The sequence below is a fragment of the Hylobates moloch genome, unplaced genomic scaffold, assembly GCF_009828535.3.
Source record: "Hylobates moloch isolate HMO894 unplaced genomic scaffold, HMol_V3 SCAFFOLD_23, whole genome shotgun sequence".
NCBI lineage: Eukaryota > Metazoa > Chordata > Mammalia > Primates > Hylobatidae > Hylobates > Hylobates moloch.
In genome coordinates, this window is record NW_026652298.1 from 41832055 (window position 1) to 41854226 (window position 22172).

General features: G+C 48.2%; 1 protein-coding gene across 3 annotated transcripts in view; it reads right to left on the reverse strand.

Annotated features, from left to right (window-relative positions):
* The window catches only part of FAM234A (family with sequence similarity 234 member A), a 35898-nt gene that overhangs the window by 9988 nt on the left and 3738 nt on the right, over positions 1 to 22172 (reverse strand). Inside the window, exons 1-3 of one of the 3 annotated variants that reach the window (XM_032144893.2) lie at positions 16957 to 17227; positions 7522 to 7627; positions 2613 to 2913 (exon numbers count right to left, since the gene is read on the reverse strand). In XM_032144893.2, the coding sequence (XP_032000784.1) occupies positions 2613 to 2880 (268 nt within the window). In that variant the 5' untranslated portion in view covers positions 2881 to 2913; positions 7522 to 7627; positions 16957 to 17227. Of the gene's footprint in view, positions 1 to 2612; positions 2914 to 7521; positions 7628 to 12985; positions 13321 to 16956; positions 17228 to 22172 lie in introns of those variants that run through there. The other 2 variants (XM_058433817.1, XM_032144892.2) reach the window with 2 other exon arrangements.

The window sequence follows — 22172 nt, forward strand, 5'->3', positions numbered from 1 at the left end:
TCAGGAGATCGACACCACGGTGAAACCCCGTCTCTACTAAAAATAGAAAAAATTAGCCGGGCGTGGTGGCACGTGCCTGTAATCCCAGCTACTCGGGAGGCTGAGGGACGATAATCGTTTGAACCCCGGAGGCAGAGCTTGCAGTGAGCCGAACTCGCGCCACTGCACTCCAGCCTGGGCGACAGAGCAAGACATCGTCTCTTTAGAAAAAAAAAAACAAACAAAAAACAGAGTTCAAGAACAGCCTGGCCAACATGGTAAAACCCCATCTCTACTAAGAATACAAAAATTGGCCAGGCGTGGTGGCTCATGCCTGTAATCCCAGCACTTTGGGAGGCCGAGGTGGGCAGATCAGGAGGTCAGGAGATCAAGACCATCCTGGCTAACATGGTGAAACCCCATCTCTACCAAAAATACAAAAAATTATCTGGGCGTGGTAGCAGGTGCCTGTAGTCCCAGCTACTTGGGAGGCTGAGGCAGGAGAATGGCGTGAACCCGGGAGGTGGAGCTTGCAGTGAGCCGAGATCGCGCCACTGCTCTTCAGCCTGGGCGACAGAGAGAGATTCCTTCTCAAAAAAAAAAAAAAAAAATTAAATTAAAATAGAAATTAAAAAAAAATTAAAAAGAATACAAAAATTGGGCTGGGCCTGTTGGCTCATGCCTATAATCCCAGCACTCTGGGAGGCTGAGGCAGAAGGATCCCCTGAGGCAGGGAGTTTGAGACCAGTCTGACCAACATGGAGAAACCCCGTCTCTACTAAAAATACAAAATTAGCCAGGCATGGTGGCACATGCCTGTAATCCCAGCTACTAGGGAGGCTGAGGCAGTAGAATGGCTTGAACCCAGGAAGTGGAGGTTGCAGTGAGCTAAGATCATGCCACTGCACTCCAGCCTGGGCAATAAGGGCGAAACTCCGTCTCAGAAAAAAAAAAAAAAGAAAAAAAATGGCCAAACAGCGTGCCTCATGCCTGTAATCTCAGTGCTTTGGGAGGCCGAGGCAGGTGGATCACGAGGTCAGGAGATGGACACCACCCTGGCTAACATGGTGAAACCCCATCTCTACTAAAAAATACAAAAAAGTAGGCCGGGCGCGGTGGCTCACGCTTGTAATCCCAGCACTTTGGGAGGCCGAGGCGGGCGGATCACGAGGTCAGGAGATCGAGACCACGGTGAAACCCCAAAAAAAAAAAAAAAAAAAAAAAAAGTAGACGGGTGTGGTGGCAGGTGTCTGTAATCCCAGCTACTCGGGAGGCTGAGGCAGCAGAATGGCATGAACCCAAGAGGCAGAGCTTGCAGTGAGCCAAGACTGCGCCACTGCACTCCAGCCTGGGCGACAGAGCGAGACTCCATCTCAAAAAAAAAATTTTTTTTGAACACAAACTGACCCTAAGTGAGGTTTCAACAAGAAACCCTATTGAGGGCACTGGAGAAGCCCTGAATTCTCTGCCAGGAAGCACTGCGGCTGTCAGTGCTCACGCCCACTGACGTGGGTGACTGCAGCTGCCGTTCTTCTAGAAGCACAATGTCCTGACTAAGGCTGATTCCATTGCTTTTCGTAACAGCCAAGACTCCAGAATGGCAAGGTCAGGAGACAGGAATGAATGGGTACTTTCCTTTCACTAACCAGGATGTGAGCTGGGTCACCCTAGCAAGACTGGACCATACAAGCTGGTACATGTTTTTTACATTTTATGACAGCCTTCTCTGTATCTTTCACCCAGAAGCTCTGTTTCATTAAATTTTTTAATTTAGAAAAGTACCCAAATAGGCTACTTTTGTTTATTTACCCAACTCATCCTTCCTAAAAAAAGGGAGAACTGGCTGGGTGGGGTGGCTCACGCCTGTAATCCCAGCACTTTGGGAGGCCGAGGCAGGCAGATCATGAGGTCAGGAGATCGAGACCATCCTGGCTAACACGGTGAAACCCCGTCTCTACTAAAAATAGAAAAAATTAGCTGGGCGTGGTCGTGGGCGCCTGTAGTCCCAGCTACTCAGGAGGCTGAGGCAGGAGACTGGCGTGAACCCAGGAGGCGGAGCTTGCAGTGAGCCGAGATCATGCCACTGCACTCCAGCCTGGGCGACAGAACGAGACTCTGAGACTCCCTCTCAAAAAAAAAAAAAAAAAGGGGGAGAACTGAGGCCGGATGTGGTGGCTCATGCCTGTAATCCCAGCACTTTGGGAAGCCAAAGTGAGCAGATCACCTGAGGTCAGGAGTTCAAGACCAGCCTGACCAACATGGAGAAACCCTATCTCTACTAAAAATACAAAATTAGCTGGGCGTGGTGCTGCACGCCTGTAATCCCGGCTACTTGGGAGGCTGAGGCAGGAGAATCGCTTGAACTCCGGAGGTAGAGGTTGCGGTGAGCTGAGATTGTGCCATTGCACTCCAGCCTGGGCAACAAGAGCAAAACTCCATCTCAAAAATAAAAAGGCTGCTCTATCGCTCCCTAAAACTCCAGGAAAACCTTGGACGTAGAACTGGCAGCCACTTGGGATTGATTCACTGTTTAAAGGCCACTTCTAGACTCACAGACACAGTTCTGCCCCCTCCGCCCCATCCCCTGGGAAGAGCTGCTTTGGACACCACTGGGCGGGGAAGCCGAGGCTTACCAGCGGCACTGTAGTCGACCCTCCACATTCGCTGTGACGCTGGCCGGTCTGGACACGGGATGACGAATGAGACGACGAACACCACAAAAAGGCAGAGAAACAGTGAAAGAAAAAACGCCACCGCTCGGCACCGGGAAAGCCGGGACTGTGGAGGCGCGCTTTTCACGTTATCCTCATTTTTTGATGGATTTCCCAGATTTTCCTGCGATTTTCTTTCTTCATTTTTCAAGGGGTGGATTTCGGCTTCTAAGTCCTTGTGGTCCAACATCACGGGCACATCCCAAAGTTTAACTCCTGGTCACTGTGTTGATAAAGCAAGAGGTCGGTGAGGCCAGCAGTCCCACGGCACAAAGCTGCAGCACAGAGGGGTCTGCTGGCGTCAGCTTCTTGGGGAGCTGGCTGCAGCTGTAACTATGGGCCATCAGCCCAGGAAATAAAAGCTAAATAAATGTTTAGGGTGTCAGTCTTAACAGATCATACTTAAGAAGGTCTCTAATTAATATGGAAAGGCGAATTAGCTGTGTAGAGCCAGCAGGCAGGAACTATTTTCATCCTGAACACGCCGGTGCTTCCTGCCTGCCTAACCCAGGAAATGCTGAATGAGCTCCAGGGCAGTGCCGGGCCAGGGCTGAGGACGCTGAAACCCACACCCAGCATGTTAACTAAGCCCCACCTACTCAGCCTCTGAGCACATCTGAGCCACCTTCCACCAGCCTCAAGCACAGATGGAAAACGTGACCCAGGTGCGCACACATGGACTCCCTGGAGGGCCACAGACCCAAGATTCAAAGTACCCGGAGTGAAGACGGGCTCTGGGTGGGCAGCCTTGCACCTCCCTAGCTGTGTGACCAGGACATGTGCTTCGACTGAACTGTGCCTCAGTTTCCTTATCTGTAAAATAAACAATATCTACTTTAGAAGCCTGGTCTAAGGATTAAATAACTAAATGCAGCCGGGCGTGGTGGCTCACGCCTGTAATACCAGCACTTTGGGAGGCCGAGGCGGGCGGATCACGAGGTCAGGAGATCGAGACCATCCTGGCTAACATGGTGAAACACCCTCTCTACTAAAAATACAAAAAAAATTAGCCGGGCACGGTAGCGGGTGCCTGTAGTCCCAGCTACTCGGGAGGCTGAGGTAGGAGAATGGCGTGAACCCGGGAGGCAGGGCTGGCAGTGAGCCAAGATAGCGCCACTGCAGTCCCTCCTGGGCGACAGAGCAAGACTCCGTCTCAAAAAAAAAAAAAAAAAAAAATTAAATGCATATAAAGTACTTATAAGATCATCTGATACATAGTAAACATTCAAACACTACCTAATTATTATTAATAAAATATGTTCATGGATAAGCACAGACTAACTAGAAAAAAATAAAATAAAATATATTCAAACAGAAGTCCGCAAGGGAGGACAGGGGACAGCCATGTGGAGTGAGCTCGGTGCTGGGCGTAACTTCTGAGCCCTGATTCTGAGGGGAAAAACATGCCCTCTCCTTGCCCTGGTTCCCGCTGGCCGGACTGGGGGTGGATGTGGTGGGGAAACCGGCAGCCGCTGTCTTAGAAACAAAAACAGAAAACACAATGGAAGATGGGAAAGGCACAGGGCCCCTGGTATCTGCCAACCGCCACCACCCAGCCTGAGCTGCTTGGACTGTATAAAAGGAGAAAAAAACAAACTTCCATGTCTCAGGCAAGATTTTTGTTATTCTGGTCCCTTTTAAACAACCAAACCGATGTCCTAACACATCATACTGAGAGACTGGACATGATCATGCAGATTTGAGGTAAAACCTTCACCTACCCAAAAAGGAAGTCAACAGTTCACAGCAAAGGGAGGGGTGAAAGATGAAAGAGGGCGTGCGGAGGTCAGCGAGGGAACGCGAGGAAAAGCTGAGCTGAAAGCCACACCCTCTGGGGAAGGGTCAGGAAGACAGAGAGATAAGGGACTGCTGGCTTTTGTTTTCAACTGTTCACTCAGACTTTGTCTTTTCCTAATTATCTAATAAAAGTAATTCACTTAATAACCTGTGTATGCCACTAGAATGGCTTTAATTTTAAAAGAGAAAAACGGTGAGGATGTGGAGAAATGAGACCCATCGTACATTGCTGGTGGGACTGTAAAATGATGCAGCTGCTGTGAAAAACAGTCTGGCAGATCCTCAAAAAGTTAAACATAGAACTACCACACTCTCCAGCAAGTCCAGTCCTAGGTGTACACCCACAAGAATTAAAAACAGAGACTTTCCAGCCGGGCATGGTGGCTCACGCCTGTAATCGCAGCACTTTTGAGAGGCCGAGGCAGGCAGATCACAAGGTCAAGAGATTGAGACCAACCTGGACAACATGATGAAAACCCCGTCTCTACTAAAAATACAAAAATTAGCCAGGCACGGTGGTGGGAGCCTGTAGTCCCAGCTACTCGGGAGGCTGAGGCAGGAGAATGGCTTGAACCTGGGAGGCAGAGGTTGTAGTGAGCCAAGATTGCGCCACTGCACTCCAGCCTGGGCGACAGAGCGAGACTCTGTCTCAAAAAAAAAAAAAAAAAAAAAAAAAAAGAAAGAGACATGGCCAGCATAGTGGCTCATGCCTGTAATGCCAGTACTTTGGGAGGCCAAAGCAGGAGGATCCCTTGAGGATCGCTCAAGGCTGCAGTGAGCTCTGATCATGCCACTGCACTCTAGCCTGGGAAACAGAGTGAGACCCCACCTTTTTTTTTTTTTTTTTTAGACGGAGTCTCATTCTGTTGCCCAGGCTGGAGTGCAGTGGCACAATCTCGGCTCACGGCAAGCTCTGCCTCCCCTGTTCACGCCATTCTCCTGCCTCAGCCTCCCGAATAGCTGGGACTACAGGCATCCGCCACCATGCCTGGCTAATTTTTTGTATTTTTAGTAGAGATGGGGTTGCACCATGTTAGCCAGGATGGTCTCGATCTCCTGACCTCGTGATCTGCCCACACTGGCCTCCCAAACTGCTGGGATTACAGGCGTGAGCCACTACGCCCGGCCAAGACCCCATCTCTTAAAAAAAAAAAAAAAAAAACCTGGCTAGGCATGGTGGCTTATGCCTGTAATCGCAGCAGTTTGGGAGGTCCAGTGAGTGGATTGCTTGAGCTCAGGAGTTTGAGACCAGCCTGGGCAATGTGGCGAGACCCTGTCTCTACTAAAAATACCAAAAAAAATTAGGTGGGTATGGTGGCACTCGCCTGTGGTCCCAGCTATCTGGAGGCTGAGGTAGAAAGATCACTAGAGTCCAGGGGGGCGGAGACTGCAGTGAGCTGAGATCACACCACTGCACTCCCACCTGGGTGACATGGCAAGACTCTGTCTCAAAAACAAAAACAAAAACCCCACTGCAGAAGCTCAAACAAAAACTTGTAAATAAATGTTGATATTGGTTCATTATTAACAACAGCCAAAACACAGAAACAACCCAGATGTCCAACAACATATGAATATATCGACCAGGCTCAGTGGCTCACGCCTGTGATCCCAGCACTTTGAGAGGCCAAGGTGGGCGGATCACGAGGTCAGGAGTTCGAGACCAGCCTGGCCAATAGGGTGAAAGCCATCTCTACTAAAAATACAAAAAAAACTAGCCGGACATGGTGGCAGGTGCCTGTAATCCCAGCTACTCGGGAGGCTGAGGCGGGAGAATGGCTTGAACCCGGGAGGTGGAGATTACAATGAGCCAAGATTGCACCACTGCACTCCAGCCTGGGCAATAGAGGGAGACTCCTTCTCAAAAACAAAACAAAACAAAACATATGAGAAATGCCCAGAACAGGCAAATCCACAGAGGCAGGAAGTAGACTCGTGGATGCCAGGTGCTGGGAACAGGGAGAGTCGGGAGTGACCGCTGTGGGCTGTGGGCTGTGGGGTTTCTTTGTGGGATGATGAAAACAGTGGTGACGATTACAAAATGCTGTGATTATACCAAATGCTACTAATGGCAGATTTTATGTTATGTATATTTTGCCACAATAAGAAAAAATGTGTGCATTCTCCTAGGTGCTGAGGCTTAAGTTTTAACATCTTGGAAGTCAGAAAAGGTGTGCTTATCAAAGGCAATGAGTTACACCACGGAAAATCAAACAATGAGTCATGACCAAGGACCTCATTAAACCCAAGCAGCTGGCATGGGGGTGGGGAAGGCAGGGCATGAGTTGTCTAGAAAAGGTAACTAGGGAAAAAGTCAGCAACAGAATGTAGGAGTGTCTCATTGCCAGGGCCTGAGGGGCTGGGGCCGGGGGGCTTGAAGAAGAGGAGACAGCCATTTGTTCAGCAAATCTAGCCGCCGTGTCCCCAAGGAAGGGATATGTGAAATGTTTAAAACGTAGATTCCTGGCTGGGTGCAGTGGCTCACGCCTGTAATCCCAGCACTTTGAGAGGCCGAGGTGGGAGGATCACGAGGTCAGGAGATCGAGACTATCCTGGCTAACACAGCGAAACCCCGTCTCTACTAAAAATACAAAAAATTAGCTGGGTGTGGCAGCGTGCGCCTATAGGAGGCTGCGGCAGAGGAATGGCGTGAACCCGGGAGGCGGAGCTTGCAGTGAGCCGAGATCGCACCACTGCACTCCAGCCTGGGCAACAGAGCGAGACTCCGTCTAAAAAAAAAATAATAATAAATAAATAAATAAAACATAGATTCCTTTGGCAAAGGAAAGAAAATGGAGTAAGAACCAGAATGCTACAATTCTGGATTTCTATCTTTACGGCTTTACACTTAAGAGCTTTAAAATTACAGCCAAGAAATTCGAGCTCTGAGCCTCAGCTGTCCTCATCTGGTGGAAGCCAGAGCATCAGAGAAAATGTGCAGGAAATTACTACTCAAGGAGGGGGCATCAACCGCCACCACCAGGCATCTGAAAACACAACCGATCCATCCATGGGCCCAGGAGTCCTGACCTACCTGGTCGTGGGAGTGCCCGGAGGACGCGCTCGATGTGGACTCCTGCTGGTGCATCTGGTCGTGATCTGTGGACAGGGAATCTGTGCCTTCGCAAGCCCAGGTGGACCTAGGGTCATAAAGCCACTTGTCAAGAGTAGCTGAGGCAGCCTGGAAGGTGTCAGGTCAGGAACTTAGATCCTTCCAAAGACATGACTCTCGGTGGCTCCGCATGAAAATAACTTGGGTGCTTTCGCAATCATGATGCCACACCCCAGAAGGACTAAGTTGGCCACTTGGGGTGTGGGGTCCCAGTCAGGAGCGGCTGCTGGCACTCTCCAGCTGATTCCAGGGTGCAGCCAAGCAGAGAAGACAGGCCGAGAAGTCTGCCCTTGTTCGGTTCATCCCACTCTGACTACCAGATGATGGCCAGACATCTCCTGACCCTCAAGGGGAGACTCCATCCCCCCACAGCCAGCCTGGAAGCAAGCAAGGCAAAGGGGAAAGGGCCTCTTCCTCTGAAGATGCCGCCTGGCCTACATTCTGGGTTTTCTGTTCCTCGGAATTCACAGCAAGCTTAGCAAAGTCAATCCAAATGCAGACCTCAAGCTAGTAAATTACATCGCTCCCTTTCTTAATCATTCTTCTAATACCTAAGCTATGACCAAAGGACGCTGCAAGACAATTACTATTAATGTAGTTTGGATTTATAATTTAAAAAATCAGTAATAAATGTATGCAACATTTAAAAAGGCCAGGTGCACTGCCTCACACCTGTAATCCCAGCACTTTGGGGGGCTGAGGCAGGTGGGTCGCTTGAGCCTAGGAGTTTGAGACCAGCCTGGACAACATGGGGACACTTCATCTCCACCAAAAAATACAAAACTCAGTCAGGTGTGGTGGTGGGCACCTGTAGTCCCAACTACTCAGGAGGCTGAGGCAGGAGGATTGCTTGAACCCAGCAGGCCAAGGCTGCAGTGAGCCATGGCCAGGCCACTACACTCCAGCCTGGGCAACAGAAAAAGACCCTGTTTCAAAAAAACCCACAAAACTTAAAAAGTATAAAAGGGTAAATCTCCTTTCATCTTGTGGCTCCCAGGCTCGAGGGGAAGCATGGTACCGGTTTCATATGGGTCCTTCCAGAAGTAATCTCTGTGTGGATAAGCATGGAGGATATAAAGTATACAATCTATATGAAAACAATGTGACTAGAACGGTCAAGTTATAAGGAAAAATAAAATTCAAACTACCTTCTTATCTCTGCAGTATGATGTGTCATGTTAAATCAGACCAAACTGGGCATGCTGTGGCACGGATGGAGAAAGTCCTGTCATTTTCTCAATTCCTGCCTTTTGAATTGGACAGCCTGGCTGAAAGGACAAACATTTCCCCCACGCACGGACCATCTCTGTAACACGATTTAGGACAAAGGGAAAAAACTCTCTAAATGCTCATTAGTAACACAGTTGGGGATTTGGGTCATCTGTATCTTGTGAGCACCTACAATTTGGCCAGTGTCCTCACCTGCAGAGCGGAATGAAATAAGACATGTCATATACGTGTGAGGGAAGACAGAAACAGAGGCTTCAGAAGGCAAAGCCCCATTACGGGACGCAAAACAATGCAGGCTTAAACAATGAGCATCCACCTGAACCCAGCACCGGGCTCCACTCTGAGAGGGTTCCCAGACAGTCATGCCTCCATGGGCACTCTCCCACCACTTGGGCGAACCCAGGTCAGGGTAGAAAATGGCATTGAACATTTTTGGGAGGATCATGATTTTAACTGACAAACACAGGCTTCTAAAACTGTGAGCCAGCCATCGAGGCATTTGTGAAAAACACAGACTGATCTAAGATCAAAAGAGTTTGTGAGAAACTGGTTTAAAAGTCATTAATAAGGCCAGGCACGGTGGCTCACGCCTGTAGTCCCAGCCCTTTGGGAGGTCGAGGCGGGCGGATCGCAAGGTCAGGAGTTCGAGACCAGCCTGGCCCAACATGGTGAAACCCCATCTCTACTAAAAAATACAAACATTAGTCGGACGTGGTGGCAGGTACCATAATCCCAGCCACTTGGGAGTCAACGGCAGGAGAATTGTTTGAACCTGGGAGGCAGAGGTTGCAGTCAGCCGAGATTGAGCCATCACACTCAAGCCTGAGGGAGAAGAGCGAGACTTCTCTTAAAAAAAAAAAAAAGGCCGGGTGCGGTGGCTCACGCCTGTAATCCCAACACTTTGGGAGGCCGAGGCAGGCAGATCGTGAGGTGAGGAGATCGAGACCATCCTGGCTAACACAGTGAAATCCCATCTCTACTAAAAATACAAAAAATGAGCTGGGTGTGGTGGCGGGCGCCTGTAGTCCCAGCTACTGGGGAGGCTGAGGCAGGAGAATGGTGTGAACCTGGGAGGTGGAGCTTGTAGTGAGCCGAGATTGTACCACTGCACTCCAGCCTGGGCAACAGAGCAAGACTCTGTCTCAAAAAAAAAAAAAAAAAAACACCAGCTACTCAGGAGGCTGTGGCAGGAGAATTGCTTGAACCCAGGAAGCAGAGGTTGCGGTGAGCCGAGATTGTACCACTGTGCTCCAGCCTGGGTGAGAGTGAGACCTTGTCTCAAAAAAAAAAAAAAATCCACCAATCAAGATAAACTCCAGATGAATTAAAAATGTAAACATTATTATTATTATTATTATTATTATTATTATTATTATTTTTGAGATGGAATCTTGCTCTTTCACCTAGGCTGGAGTACAACGGCGTGATCTTGGCTCACTGCAACCTCTGCCTCCTGGGTTCAAGCGATTCTCCTGCCTCGGCCTCCTGAGTAGCTGGGACTACAGGCACCCACCAACACACCCGGCTAATTTTTGTATTTTTAGTAGAGACGGGGTTTCACCATGATGGTCAGCCTGGTCTAGAACTGCTGACCTCGTGATCTGCCCACCTCAGTCTCTCAAAGCGCTGGGATTACAGGTGTGAGCCACTGCACCTGGCCAAAAATGTAAACATTATTTTCAACAAACATTAAACTAAAAGAAAATAGAAGAGAATGTTTATGTATTGTTAGGGAAAGTCTTGAAAGCATGACCCCAAAGGCGGAAATCATTAAGAAAAACACTGATGGACTAATTTTTTTTTTTTTTTTTTGAGACGGAGTCTCGCTCTTTCACCCAGGCTGGAGTGCAGTGGCACGATCTCGGCTCACTGCAAGCTCTCCGCCTCCTGGGTTCACGCCATTCTCCTGCCTCAGCCTCTCCGAGTAGCTGGGACTACAGGCGCCCGCCACCACGCCCGGCTAATTTTTTGTATTTTTAGTAGAGACGGGGTTTCACCGTGGTCTCGATCTCCTGACCTCGTGATCCGCCCGCCTCAGCCTCCCAAAGTGCTGGGATTACAAGCGTGAGGCACCGCGCCCGGCTCTGATGGACTAAATATATTATGAAATGTCTAACCCAAGCTTGTCCAACCCTCGGCCCAGGATGGCTTGAAGTGTGGCCTAACACAAATTCATAAACTTTCTTAAAACATTCAGAGATTTTTTTGCAATTTTTTTTTTCAGCTCATCAGCTATCATTAGTGTTAGTGTACTTCATGTGTGGCCTAAGACGATTCTTCCAATGTGGGCCAGGGAAGCCAAAACATTGTCGTTAGCTCCACAAAACAAACCAGGATAAATATTCCTAGGGTTTTCACAAATCCACAAAAGAAAGGCAACGACCCCAGTGGGGAAACAGGAAACGAATTCATAGCTGGGCAGTTCACTGAAGGGCACACGCCAGTGGCTGGTGCCCACAGGAAACACGCTCCGTCTCACTCATAGACACAGCAGGACCAATGACATTAACCAAAGTTAAGCATTTCATTTTATTTTGTCTTGAGACAGGGTCTCATTCTGTGGCCCAGGCTGGAGGGCAGTGGTGATCTAGGCTCACTGCAACCTCCTCCTCCTGAGTTCAAGAGATTCTCCCACCTCAGCCTATCAAGTAGCTGGGACCACAGGTGTGCACCACCGCGCCAGGCAAATTTTTGTATTTTTTGTAAAGACGGAGTTTCGCCATGTTGCCCAGGCTGGTCTTGAACTCCAGGGCCCAAGTGATCCGCCTGTCTCAGCCTCCCAAAGTGTGGGCCACGCCCAGCCTAAAAGTTAAGCATTTTAAAATGTGTTGGTGAGACTATAGGATAACAGGTCTGTAGTACAATAGTAGTGGGAATTTGAAATGGTAGTGTTTTTTTTTTTTTTATTATACTTTAGGTTTTAGGGTACATGTGCACAATATGCAGGTTTGTTACATATGTATCCATGTGCCATGTTGGTTTGCTGCACCCATTAACTCGTCATTTAGCATTAGGTATATCTCCTAATGCTGTCCCTCCCGCCTCCCCCCGGAATGGTAGTTATTGGTCGGGCAAGGTGGCTCACGCCTGTAATCCCAGCACGTTGGGAGGCTGAGGCGGGCAGATTACCTGAGGTCGGGAGTTTGAGACCAGCCTGACCAACATGGAGAAACCCCATCTCTACTAAAAATACAAAAAAAAATTAGCCGGGCGTGGTGGTGCATGCCTGTAACCCCAGCTACTCGGGAGGCTGAGGCAGGAGAATCACTTGAACCTGGGAGGCAGAGGTTGCAGTGAGCCGAGATCGTGCCATTGCACTCCAGCCTGGGCAACAAGAGCAAAATTCCGTCTCAAAAAAAAAAAAAAAAAAAGATGTTACCATTCAGGGAAGCAGACTGCAGGGTCCAGCCCTGTGCTATTTTTGCAACATCTTGTGAATCTGGAAGTAGTCCAAAATAAAAAGTATAAAATAAAAAATCAAAAGAGAAAAGAAAACCTTTAGTGAGGGGGCGTGGGGTCAGAGGTTCATGTAAGTTTTAGAGGAAGAACCCGCTTCTCCACAGGCAGCTTGGTTTGTGCCTCAAAGCTACCTTAATATGAAGCTATTTTGTTCCAAAGGCAGGAGTTCTTTCAGTGTTTTGTTTATTTTTGGAAGAATATCAATAGTGGAGTTTTGTGGTAGCCTGAAGAAATACTGAAAGAAGAGCCAAACCCCTGGCATGTTACAATTCTCCATTACAAAATGATCACCGGCTTCCTCAAAACCATCCATTAAAATCATTTTCTGGCCGGGCGAGGTGGCTCACGCCTGTAATCCCAGCACTTTGGGGGGCCGGGGGGGGCGGATCACGAGGTCAGGAGATCGAGACCATCCTGGCTAACACGGTGAAACCCCGTCTCTACTAAAAATAGAAAAACTTAGCCAGGCATGGTGGCGGGCGCCTGTAGTCCCAGCTACTCGGGAGGCTGAGGCAGGAGAATGGCGTGAACCTGGGAGGCAGAGGTTGCAGTGAGCCGAGATCGCACCACTGCACTCCAGCCTGGGCGACAGAGTGAGACTCCAACTCAAAAAAAAAAAAAAAAATCATTTTCCTTTCCACTGTGGGGAAAACACGGATATGCACAGCATTTATAATAATACTCCCCAAATACTTACCTGAGCAAATGCCAGAGTTTAAAAGGGGTCGTCTCCAAAGTCAGGCAATGTGGTGACGATGAGAATGCCCCAAGGGGTGGGAACTCTTACTGCTATACAGCCTCTGCACAAGCTTTGACACCGGCCTGGCCATAGAAAAGGGGTGTGTGTTTAACACTAATAAGGCCTGTCTTTGGAAAATTAAAAAGCTGGTCAGGAATTCCTTCACAGGATCTCCAGGTAAGACTTCCTTTTTGGAAACTTGACTCAGCCACCAGAAATAGGGGTACTTATTACAAGCCAAAACAGCAAGGCAGCCAAAGCCAGGCAGGTGACCATTCAACCAGTTTGCAAATAAGGACACCATGAGATAGGTCCAAAGATTTGCTCATCAACGGCAAGAAGATATGAATGTTCTTCTCTACTGTGGTCATTAAAAACACCAGGAGCAGTAGCCAGAGCTTCAGGAACCTGATTGGCAGAGAAAATCCCCCTGGACCCAGGTCAGAGAGACTTGAGCGAGGCACTGTCCTTGCTGTACTTTGGCATCCATACCACTGAACACAGAGAGTCAGCCATGTGGCTATTTAAAAAAACAGAAAACAGAACTCAACACGCTAATAACCAAAAATTTAACTTCATGGCCGGGCAGGGTGGTTCACACCTATAATCCTAGTGCTTTGGGAGGCTGAGGCAGGAGGATGACTTGAGGCCAGGAGTTCGAGACCAGTCTGGGCAACATGGGGAGACCCCATCTCTACAAGAAATAAAATAAAATTAGGTGTAGTGGCACGTGCTTGTAGTCCCAGCTACCTGGGAGGCTGAGGTGGGAGGTTAGCTTGAGCCCAAGAGGTTGAGGCTGCAGTGAGCTGTGATCATTACACTACATTCCACTTTGGGCAACAGAGTGAGACCCTGTTTCAAAAAAAAAAAAAAAAAAAAAAAATTGAGGGCTCAGAAAGAAAAGAAAATGTGTCAACACAATACATATTAATTAAGGTAAAAGACCTGACACTGGCTGGGTGTGGTAGCTCACGCCTGTAATCCCAGCACTTTGGGAGGCCGAGGTGGGTAGATTGCAAGGTCAAGAGTTCGAGACCAGTTTGGCCGACATGGTGAAACCCCATCTCTACTAAAAATACAAAAAATTAACCAGGCATGGTGATGCGCATCAGTAATCCCAGCTACTCAGGAGGCTGAGGCAGGAGAATCGCTTGAACCCAGGGGGCAGAGGTTGCAGTGAGCTGAGATCGCGCCACTGCACTCCAGCCTGGGCGACAGAGCGAGACGCCGTCTCAAAAAAAAAAAAAAAAAAAAAGGAGCTGACACCAAGAATAACTTCAAGAATAACTTGAAGAAAGAAAGATAAACACAATACCTCATATATGGTTGGTTATTCAGATTATTCCTCTGGCCTACACAACTATCAGTAAGCCCGTGGTGACTCATGCCTATAATCCCAGCATTTTGGGAGGCCGAGGTGGACAGATCACTTGAGGACAGGAGTTCAAGACCAGGCTGGCCAACATGGTGAAACCCCGTCTCTACTAAAAATACAAAATTAGGTGGGTATGATGGTGTCTGCCTGTAGTCTCAGCTACTGGGAAGGCTGAAGCACGAGAATCACTTCAGCCTGGGAGGTAGAGGATGCAGTGAGCCAAGATCGTACTAGGGCACTCCAGCCTGGGCGACAGACCAAGACTCTGTCTCAAAAAAAAGGGCTATCAGTAAACCAGCTGTCCACTCCAGGCCACTGAGGCTGCCACACCTGTCTGTCCTCCAGGGAGTCCACAGGCTACCCAGTCCTGAGGAAAACTCTGATTAGGAGGAAGAACAAAACAATCCAGCAACAGTTTGCACAGCTCATTAACATTTCGGCAGGGCTAGGGCAGGAATACCACAGTCCATGCAGAAAGGAAGTAACAGTTCTCTCCCTTTTCTCCAAGGGTTCTTTCTCTAAGAAGCTTATTGAGTCACAGAGAACAGAAAATAAAAACAAAAGTCTCATTCTAATTGCTTTTTTTTTTTTCTGAGATGGAGTCATGCACTGTCACCTGGGCTGGAGTGCAGTGGTGCGATCTCGGCTCACTGCAACCTCCGCCTCCTGGTTTCAAGCGATTCTCCTGCCTCAGCCTCCAGTAGCCGGGATTACAGGCGTGCGCCACCACACCCAGCTAATTCTGTCTTTTTATTAGGGAAGGGGTTTCTCCATGTTGGTCAGGCTGGTCTTGAACTCCTGACCTCAGGTGATCCGCCCGCCTTGGCCTCCCAAAGTGCTGGGATTACAGGCGTGAGCCACTGAGCCTGGCCTCTAATTCCCCCCCCTTTCTTTTTTTTTTTTAGATGGAGTCTTGCTCTGTGCCCAGGCTGGAATGCAGTGGCGCGATCTCAGCTCACTGCAAGTTCCACCTCCCAGGTTCAAGCCATTCTCCTGCCTCAGCCTCCCCAGTAGCTGGGACTACAGGCGCCCGCCACCACGCCTGGCTAATTTTTTGTATTTTTAGTAGAGATGGGGTTTCACCGTGTTAGCCAGGATGGTCTCGATCTCCTGACCTCGTGATCCGCCCACCTCAGCCTCCCAAAGTGCTGGGATTACAGGCCTGAGCCACCGCGCCCGGCCTCTACTTTTTTTAATTGCAGAAATTTGATGAAAACTTTTTTTTTTTGACACAGGGTCTTGCTCTGTTGTCCAGGCTAGAATGAAGTGGTGCAATAATGGCTCACTGCAGCCTTGAATCCCCCAGGCTCAAGAGATCCTCCCACCTCAGGCTCCCCAGTAGCTGGGAGCACAGGCATGCACCAGCTAATTTTTGTTCAGCTAATCTTTAAATATTTTGTAGAAATGAGAGCCTCACTATGTTGCCCAGGCTTCTCTGTAACTCCTGGGTTCACGTGATCCTCCCACCTCTGCCTCCCAAAGTGCTAGAATTAAAGGTGTGAACCGCCGTGCCCAGCCTGAAGCAGACAGTTTTTTTTTTTTTTCTTTCTTTTTGTGTAGACCTCCTCTGTGGTCAAGATAGTGTTTTAAGGCTAGGCGCAGTAGCATACACTTGTAATCCCAGCAACTTCGGGAGGCTAAAGCAGAAGGCAGGAAGATCACTCGAGCTCAGGAGTTCGACACCAGCCTGGGAACATGGCAAAACCCCGCCTCTACAAAAAAATACAAAACTAGCCGGGTGTGGCGGTATGTGCCTCTAGTCCCAGCTATGCGAGAAACTGAGGTTCCCTTGAGCCTGGGAGGTCAAGGCTCTGGTGAGCGGAGATGGCACCACTGCATTCCAGTCTAGGCAACAGGGCAAGACCCGGTCTCAGAAAAAAGAGAAGAAAACAGTGTTTTAAATGGATAAAATATTTAGTTAATATTTAGAGGAAAACTGTGATTATAGATTAATGTTACTATCTAGTTTCACCAGTTAGAAACAGAAACTGGAAGGACTTTGTCAATGGATTAAAAAAATAATAATAAGCCCAGCTAGGTGTGGTAGCTCACAACTGTAATCCCAGCACTTTAGGAGGCCTAGGCGGCTGGATCACTTGAGGTCAGGAGTTCGAGACCAACCTGGCCAACATGGTGAAACCCCATCTCTACTAAAAGTACAAAAATTAGCCGGCATGGTAGCATGCACCTATAGTCCCAGCTACTAGGGAGGCTGAAGCAGGACAATCGCTTTAACCCAGGAGGCAGAGGTTGCAGTGAGCCGAGATCGCACCATTGTACGCCAGCCTGGGCAAAGAGAGCAAGACTCTGTCTCAAAAAAAAAAAAAAAAAGCCCAGATGCAGTGGCTCAAGCCTTAACTGAGTTTGGGGTGACCCCCACTGACCCTGGTTAACCACATTCCACCCCAGAGAACTCAGTATTTTTCTTTCAAAGCACTCATCATACTTCTCTTACCTGGCAGACATAAAGCTATTTAAGGCCAGGAAGATGTCTGCTGTGCCCCCTGAGCCAAATGGATGAAAGAGAATTTAAAAGACAAGTAAGATAACTCACAATCAAGATCTGAATTTTCCGACAGACTTCATCGTCCATAATCACTAACCAATCTTGTAGCAAGTGTGCCCAAATGCTTGTCCCCAAATCCAGCTGCCATACACACAAATGACTTAAGAAATGTGTTTACACAATGTGGCTGTGTCACCACCAAGAGCACTCCGGGCATCTGACAGCAATTCAGCGTGAGCTTCAGAGACACCCACAGCAGCCAATGAGACAATGCTTCAGCTGAGCAAAGCAGATGTCAGACAAGGACAGCTACTGTGTCCAGTTGTTTACAGCAAGCAGCCATTTCTCTCTCCACCAAGAATGATCTCAAGACAAAGAACAGGCCCTTAACCATTTTTCCAGAACCATTTTAAAGATCATGGTTCCATGACAAAGGCAAAAGTATCACAGCACATGCAGTCAGCACTCAAAAAGCCCAAACACAAGTTCCTTTCCTTTGCAGAACTGAAAAACTTTTACAGTACTTGAGAAGGGCTCACAATGCCTCCTAAAAATAAGTTGAGGGCAAACAGCTGATGGGCAACTATTACACAGAATAAGTTTTGTAGTCTCTCCAGAAAATACCATGGGGTAAGCCTTTCTCCTGAATTCCAAGGCAGATTTCCTGTGACTCCCCCACAAATTATTATTATTATTATTATTTTGAGACGGGGCCTCGCTATGTCACCCAGGCTGGACTGCAGTGGCGCAATCTCCGCTCACTGCAAGCTCTGCCTCCTGGGTTCATGCCATTCTCCTCCCCAGCTACAGTCCCGAGTAGCTGGGACTACAGGTGGCGGCCACCACGTCCGACTAGTTTTTTTGTATTTTTAGTGGAGACGGAGTTTCACCACGTTAGCCAAGATGGTCTCGATCTCCTGACCTCATGATCCGCCCGCCTCGGCCTCCCAAAGTGTTGGGATTACAGGCGTGAGCCATCGCACCCGGCACAATTTTTATTTATTTTTATTTTTATTTTCTTGAGTCAGAGTCTTGCTCTGTTGCCCAGGCTGGAATGCAGTGGTGCAATCTCAGCTCACTGCAACCTCCGCCTCCTGGGTTCAAGCGAGTCTCCTGCCTCATCCTCCCGAGTAGCTGAGACTACACACGCCCGCCACCACGCCTGGCTAACTTTTGTATTTTGGTTTCATCATGTTGGCCAGCCTGGGTCTTGAACTCCTGATCTCAAGTGATCTGCCTGCCTTGGCCTCCCAAAGTGCTGGGATTACAGGTGTGAGCCACCGCGCCCGGCCATGTTACTCATTTTTGTCTTTCATTAAGTAGGGGGCAGAGAAAGAAAAAGATAAACTCTAAACTTGATCACTTCTGCTAAACTCTACAAGATAAGCCAGTTAATTAGGCCTTAGCTTCAATTTCTATTTTTTTTCTGATCCTTGCACAGCAGGGCTAACCCATGGGCAGTGTGCCCACAGTAGCCTCAATTTACTTCTTTTATCATTTTTTTTTAAACCTTTGACCCAGGTGTGGTGTTGAAATGCCTAACCTTGTTTTTTACTTCAACTCATTACTTTGAATTTTGTCCTGTTTATCTCTTTAAATCACCTAGCCTTGCTTCTCATGTAAATAAGACTCTCTCTAGCTAGGAAAGCCGGACAAACTCCAACTGACCCCTTAATTTACAAGACACTAGGGCTCCTCACTCAACCCCCTTTCGTGAGGAGTTGTCCTGGGTAAACAGATCCTCAGCGTTTCGAAGGAGCCCAGTTAACTGATAAGTTACCAACACCAGCAATGTACGAAGTTCCCAGGAATTTTCTCCAAGAGATAACAACATAAAACCTTGATTTCCTGTGCGGCATAGACCCTATATCTAATTATAATGAAAGATTTAGAACCTGGAACCTGGTACCGTTGCTCTTCTTGTAATCATTTGTCTTTAAAGTTGTTTATCACTCTGTAACCATTTTGATTCTTTTGATTCTTGCATGTTTTTACTTCTGTAGAATTATTACATTTGAGTCCCCCTCCCCTTCCTAAACCTAGGTATAAAAGTTAATCGAACCCCTTCCTCGTGGCCGAGAGAATTTTGAGCATTAGCCATCTCTTTGGCCGCTGGCTTAATAAAGGACTCTTAATTCATCTCAAAGTGTGGCGTTTTTTTAACCCGCCTGGGTACAACAGTGTCTCATGCCTATAATCTCAGCACTTCAAGAGGCAGAGGAGGGAAGACTACTTGAGCCCAGGAGTTTGCGACCAGCCTGGGCAACATAGTGAGTCCTCCTTTCTATATACGATGAAAAAAAAAAAAACCTTTACTATGTAAATGCTCAAACATTAACAAAAGCAGAGAACACCAGCCCCATAAACCCATTACCCAGGTCCAACAGTTATCACCCATTACCCAGGTCCAACAGTTATCAACAGTTATCAACAAAGAGCCAGTCATTTTCGTCTGTAACCCAGCATACTTCTCCCCAAGGCCCCGTCTCGGATGATTTTTAGATTTGCTCCTTTGATCTCTCAGCATCTGCTTCATAGTTATTTGGTTAGGAGTCAGCATTCTTTTTTTTTTTTTTTTTACATTCTGAGATAATCTAAGTTCCATGAAGAATTTTGCAAAGCACGAGTGGGTAAAAAATTCACCAAGTTTGCAGGGTTTTTTTTATTTTTAAATTTTTATTATTATTTTTTTTTGAGATGGAGTCTCGCTCTGTCACCCAGGCTGGAGTGCTGGAGTGCAGTGGCGCCATCTCGGCTCACTGCAAGCCCTGCCTTCCGGGTTCATGCCATTCTCCTGCCTCAGCCTCCCGAGTAGCTGGGACTACAGGCGCCCGCCACTATGGCGGGCTAATTTTTTGTATTTTTTAGTAGAGACGGGGTTTCACTGTGTTAGCCAGGATGGTATTTTTTTTATTTTTGAGACGTAGTCTCTCTCTGTCGCAACCTCCGCCTCCTGAGTTCAAGCAACTCTCCTACCTCAGCCTCCTGAGTAGCTGGGACTACAGGCATGTGTCATGACACCGGCTAATTTTTTTTGAGTCTCGTCTGTCCCCAGGCTGGATCATGGCACCACTCGGTCACTGCAACCTCCGGTTCACCCATTCTCTGCCTCACCTTAATCCCGTTATCCCAGAAACATTTACAAAGAATTTAGTATGTGCTAGGCCTAGGAGACATGATGAATCATCAAATGCAGTAGACTACACTTCAGTCTGGCAATCTATTAGGAACTCATTCTTGTTTTGTTTTGTTTTTGTTTCATTGAGACAGAATTTCACTGTGTTGCCCAGGCTGGAGTGCAGTGGCGCAATCTCTGCTCACTGCAACCTCCGCCTCCCGGCTTCACGCCATTCTCCTGCCTCAGCCTCCAGAGTGGCTGGGACTACAGGCGCCCATCACCACGCCTGGCTAATTTTTTGTATTTTTAGTAGAGACGGGATTTCACTGGGTTAGCCAGGATGGTCTCGATCTCCTGACCTCGTGATCCGCCCCCCCTTGGCCTCCCAAAGTGCTGGAATTACAGGCGTAAGCCACAGTGCCTGGCCAGAAGAGTAATTTATTAATGCATTCATTAATAAATTAGGCCTGGCCCTAGCTAACTAATCAGATTCCCAGAGATTAGGGCCAGAACGCCAGCTGAAATCATAGGACCAGGCACCCTTGTCCCACAGGAGTGGTAAGTTGCATAGTGGTTTTAAAATGTTCGGACGGGAGCGGTGGCTCATGCTTCTAATTCCAGCACTTTGGGAAGCCAAGGCGGGCAGATCACTTGAGGTCAGGAGTTCAAGACCAGCCTGGCCAACATGGCGAAACCTCGTGTCTATCAAAAATACAAAAATTAGCCGGGCATGGTGATGCACACCTGTAATCTCAGCTACTCAGGAGGCTGAGGCAGGAGACTCGCTTGAACCTGGGAGGTGGGGGTTGCAGTGAGCCAAGATGGAGCCACTGCACTCCAGCCTGGGCAACAGAGGGACAATTCATCTCAAAATAAATAAATAAATAAAACAGGCTGGTCATGGTGGCTCAGATCTGTAATCCTAGCACTTTGTGAGGCCGAGGTGGGAGGATCACCTGAGGCCAGGAGTTTGAGACCAGCCCAGCCAACATGGTGAAACCCCATCTTTACTTAAAAAAAGTAAGCCAGGCGTGGTGGCTCACGCCTGTAATCCCAGCACCTTGGGAGGCTGAGGCGGGCGGATCACAAGGTCAGGAGATCGAGACCATCCTGGCTAACATGGTGAAACCCCATCTCTACTAAAACTACAAAAAATTAGCCGGGCATGGTTGCAGGCGCCTGTAGTCCCAGCTACTCGGGAGGCTGAGGCAGGAGAATGGCGTGAACCCGGGAGGCAGAGCTTGCAGTGAGCCAAGATAGCGCCACTGCACTCCGGCCTGGACGAAAGAGCGAGACTCCTTCTCAAAAAAAAAATAAATAAATAAATAAAAATTAAAAAAAAATTAAAAAATTAGCTGGGCGTGGTAGTGCATGCTCGTAGTCACAGCTCCTCCAGAGGCTGAGGCAAGAGAATAGCTGGACCAGGGAGGCGGAATGAACCAAGATCACGTCACTGCACTCCAGCCTGGGTGACAGAGGGAGACCCTGTCCCCAAAAAAAGAAAAAAAAAAAAAGAATTTCATTAACAGGTTTTGTGGTGGAAACCTTCCCTTTCACTCTGAGATCACTTGCTCTAAGGGAAGATAATTACCATGTGAGGACATGGGCCCTAAGGAAAGTTCCATGAGGCAAGGGACTGGGGGCTCCTGCCACGAGCCAAGAGGGAGCTGAGGCTTCCAGTCACTAGCCTTGTGAGTGAGCCATCTTGGAATCAGATCCTCCAGCCCTGGTCCAGCTTTTATTTTATTTGTTCTTTTTAAATTTTTGACCTCTAGAAAAAACAGAGAAGACTCCATCCAGCTTTTAGATGCCTGCAGCCCCAGCCAACATCTTGGCTGCAACTCCATGAGACTCGAAGTCATAATCACCCAGATAAGCCCCTGATCAATTCCTGATCCACAGAAACTGCTGGATAATAAATATTCGTCACTTTAATCCATTAAACTTTGTGTTGTTACAAGCAGCAGACAACCATTACAAGACAGCAGAATGGAAGCAGGAGCCTGAAAAGAAAGAGAAGGGGTGGGCATGGTGGCTCACACCTGTAATCCTAACACTTTGCGAGGCCAAGGCAGGAGGGCTGCTTGAAGCCGGGAGTTTGAGACCTACCTAGGCAACACAGTGAGACCCCATTTATATATTTTTT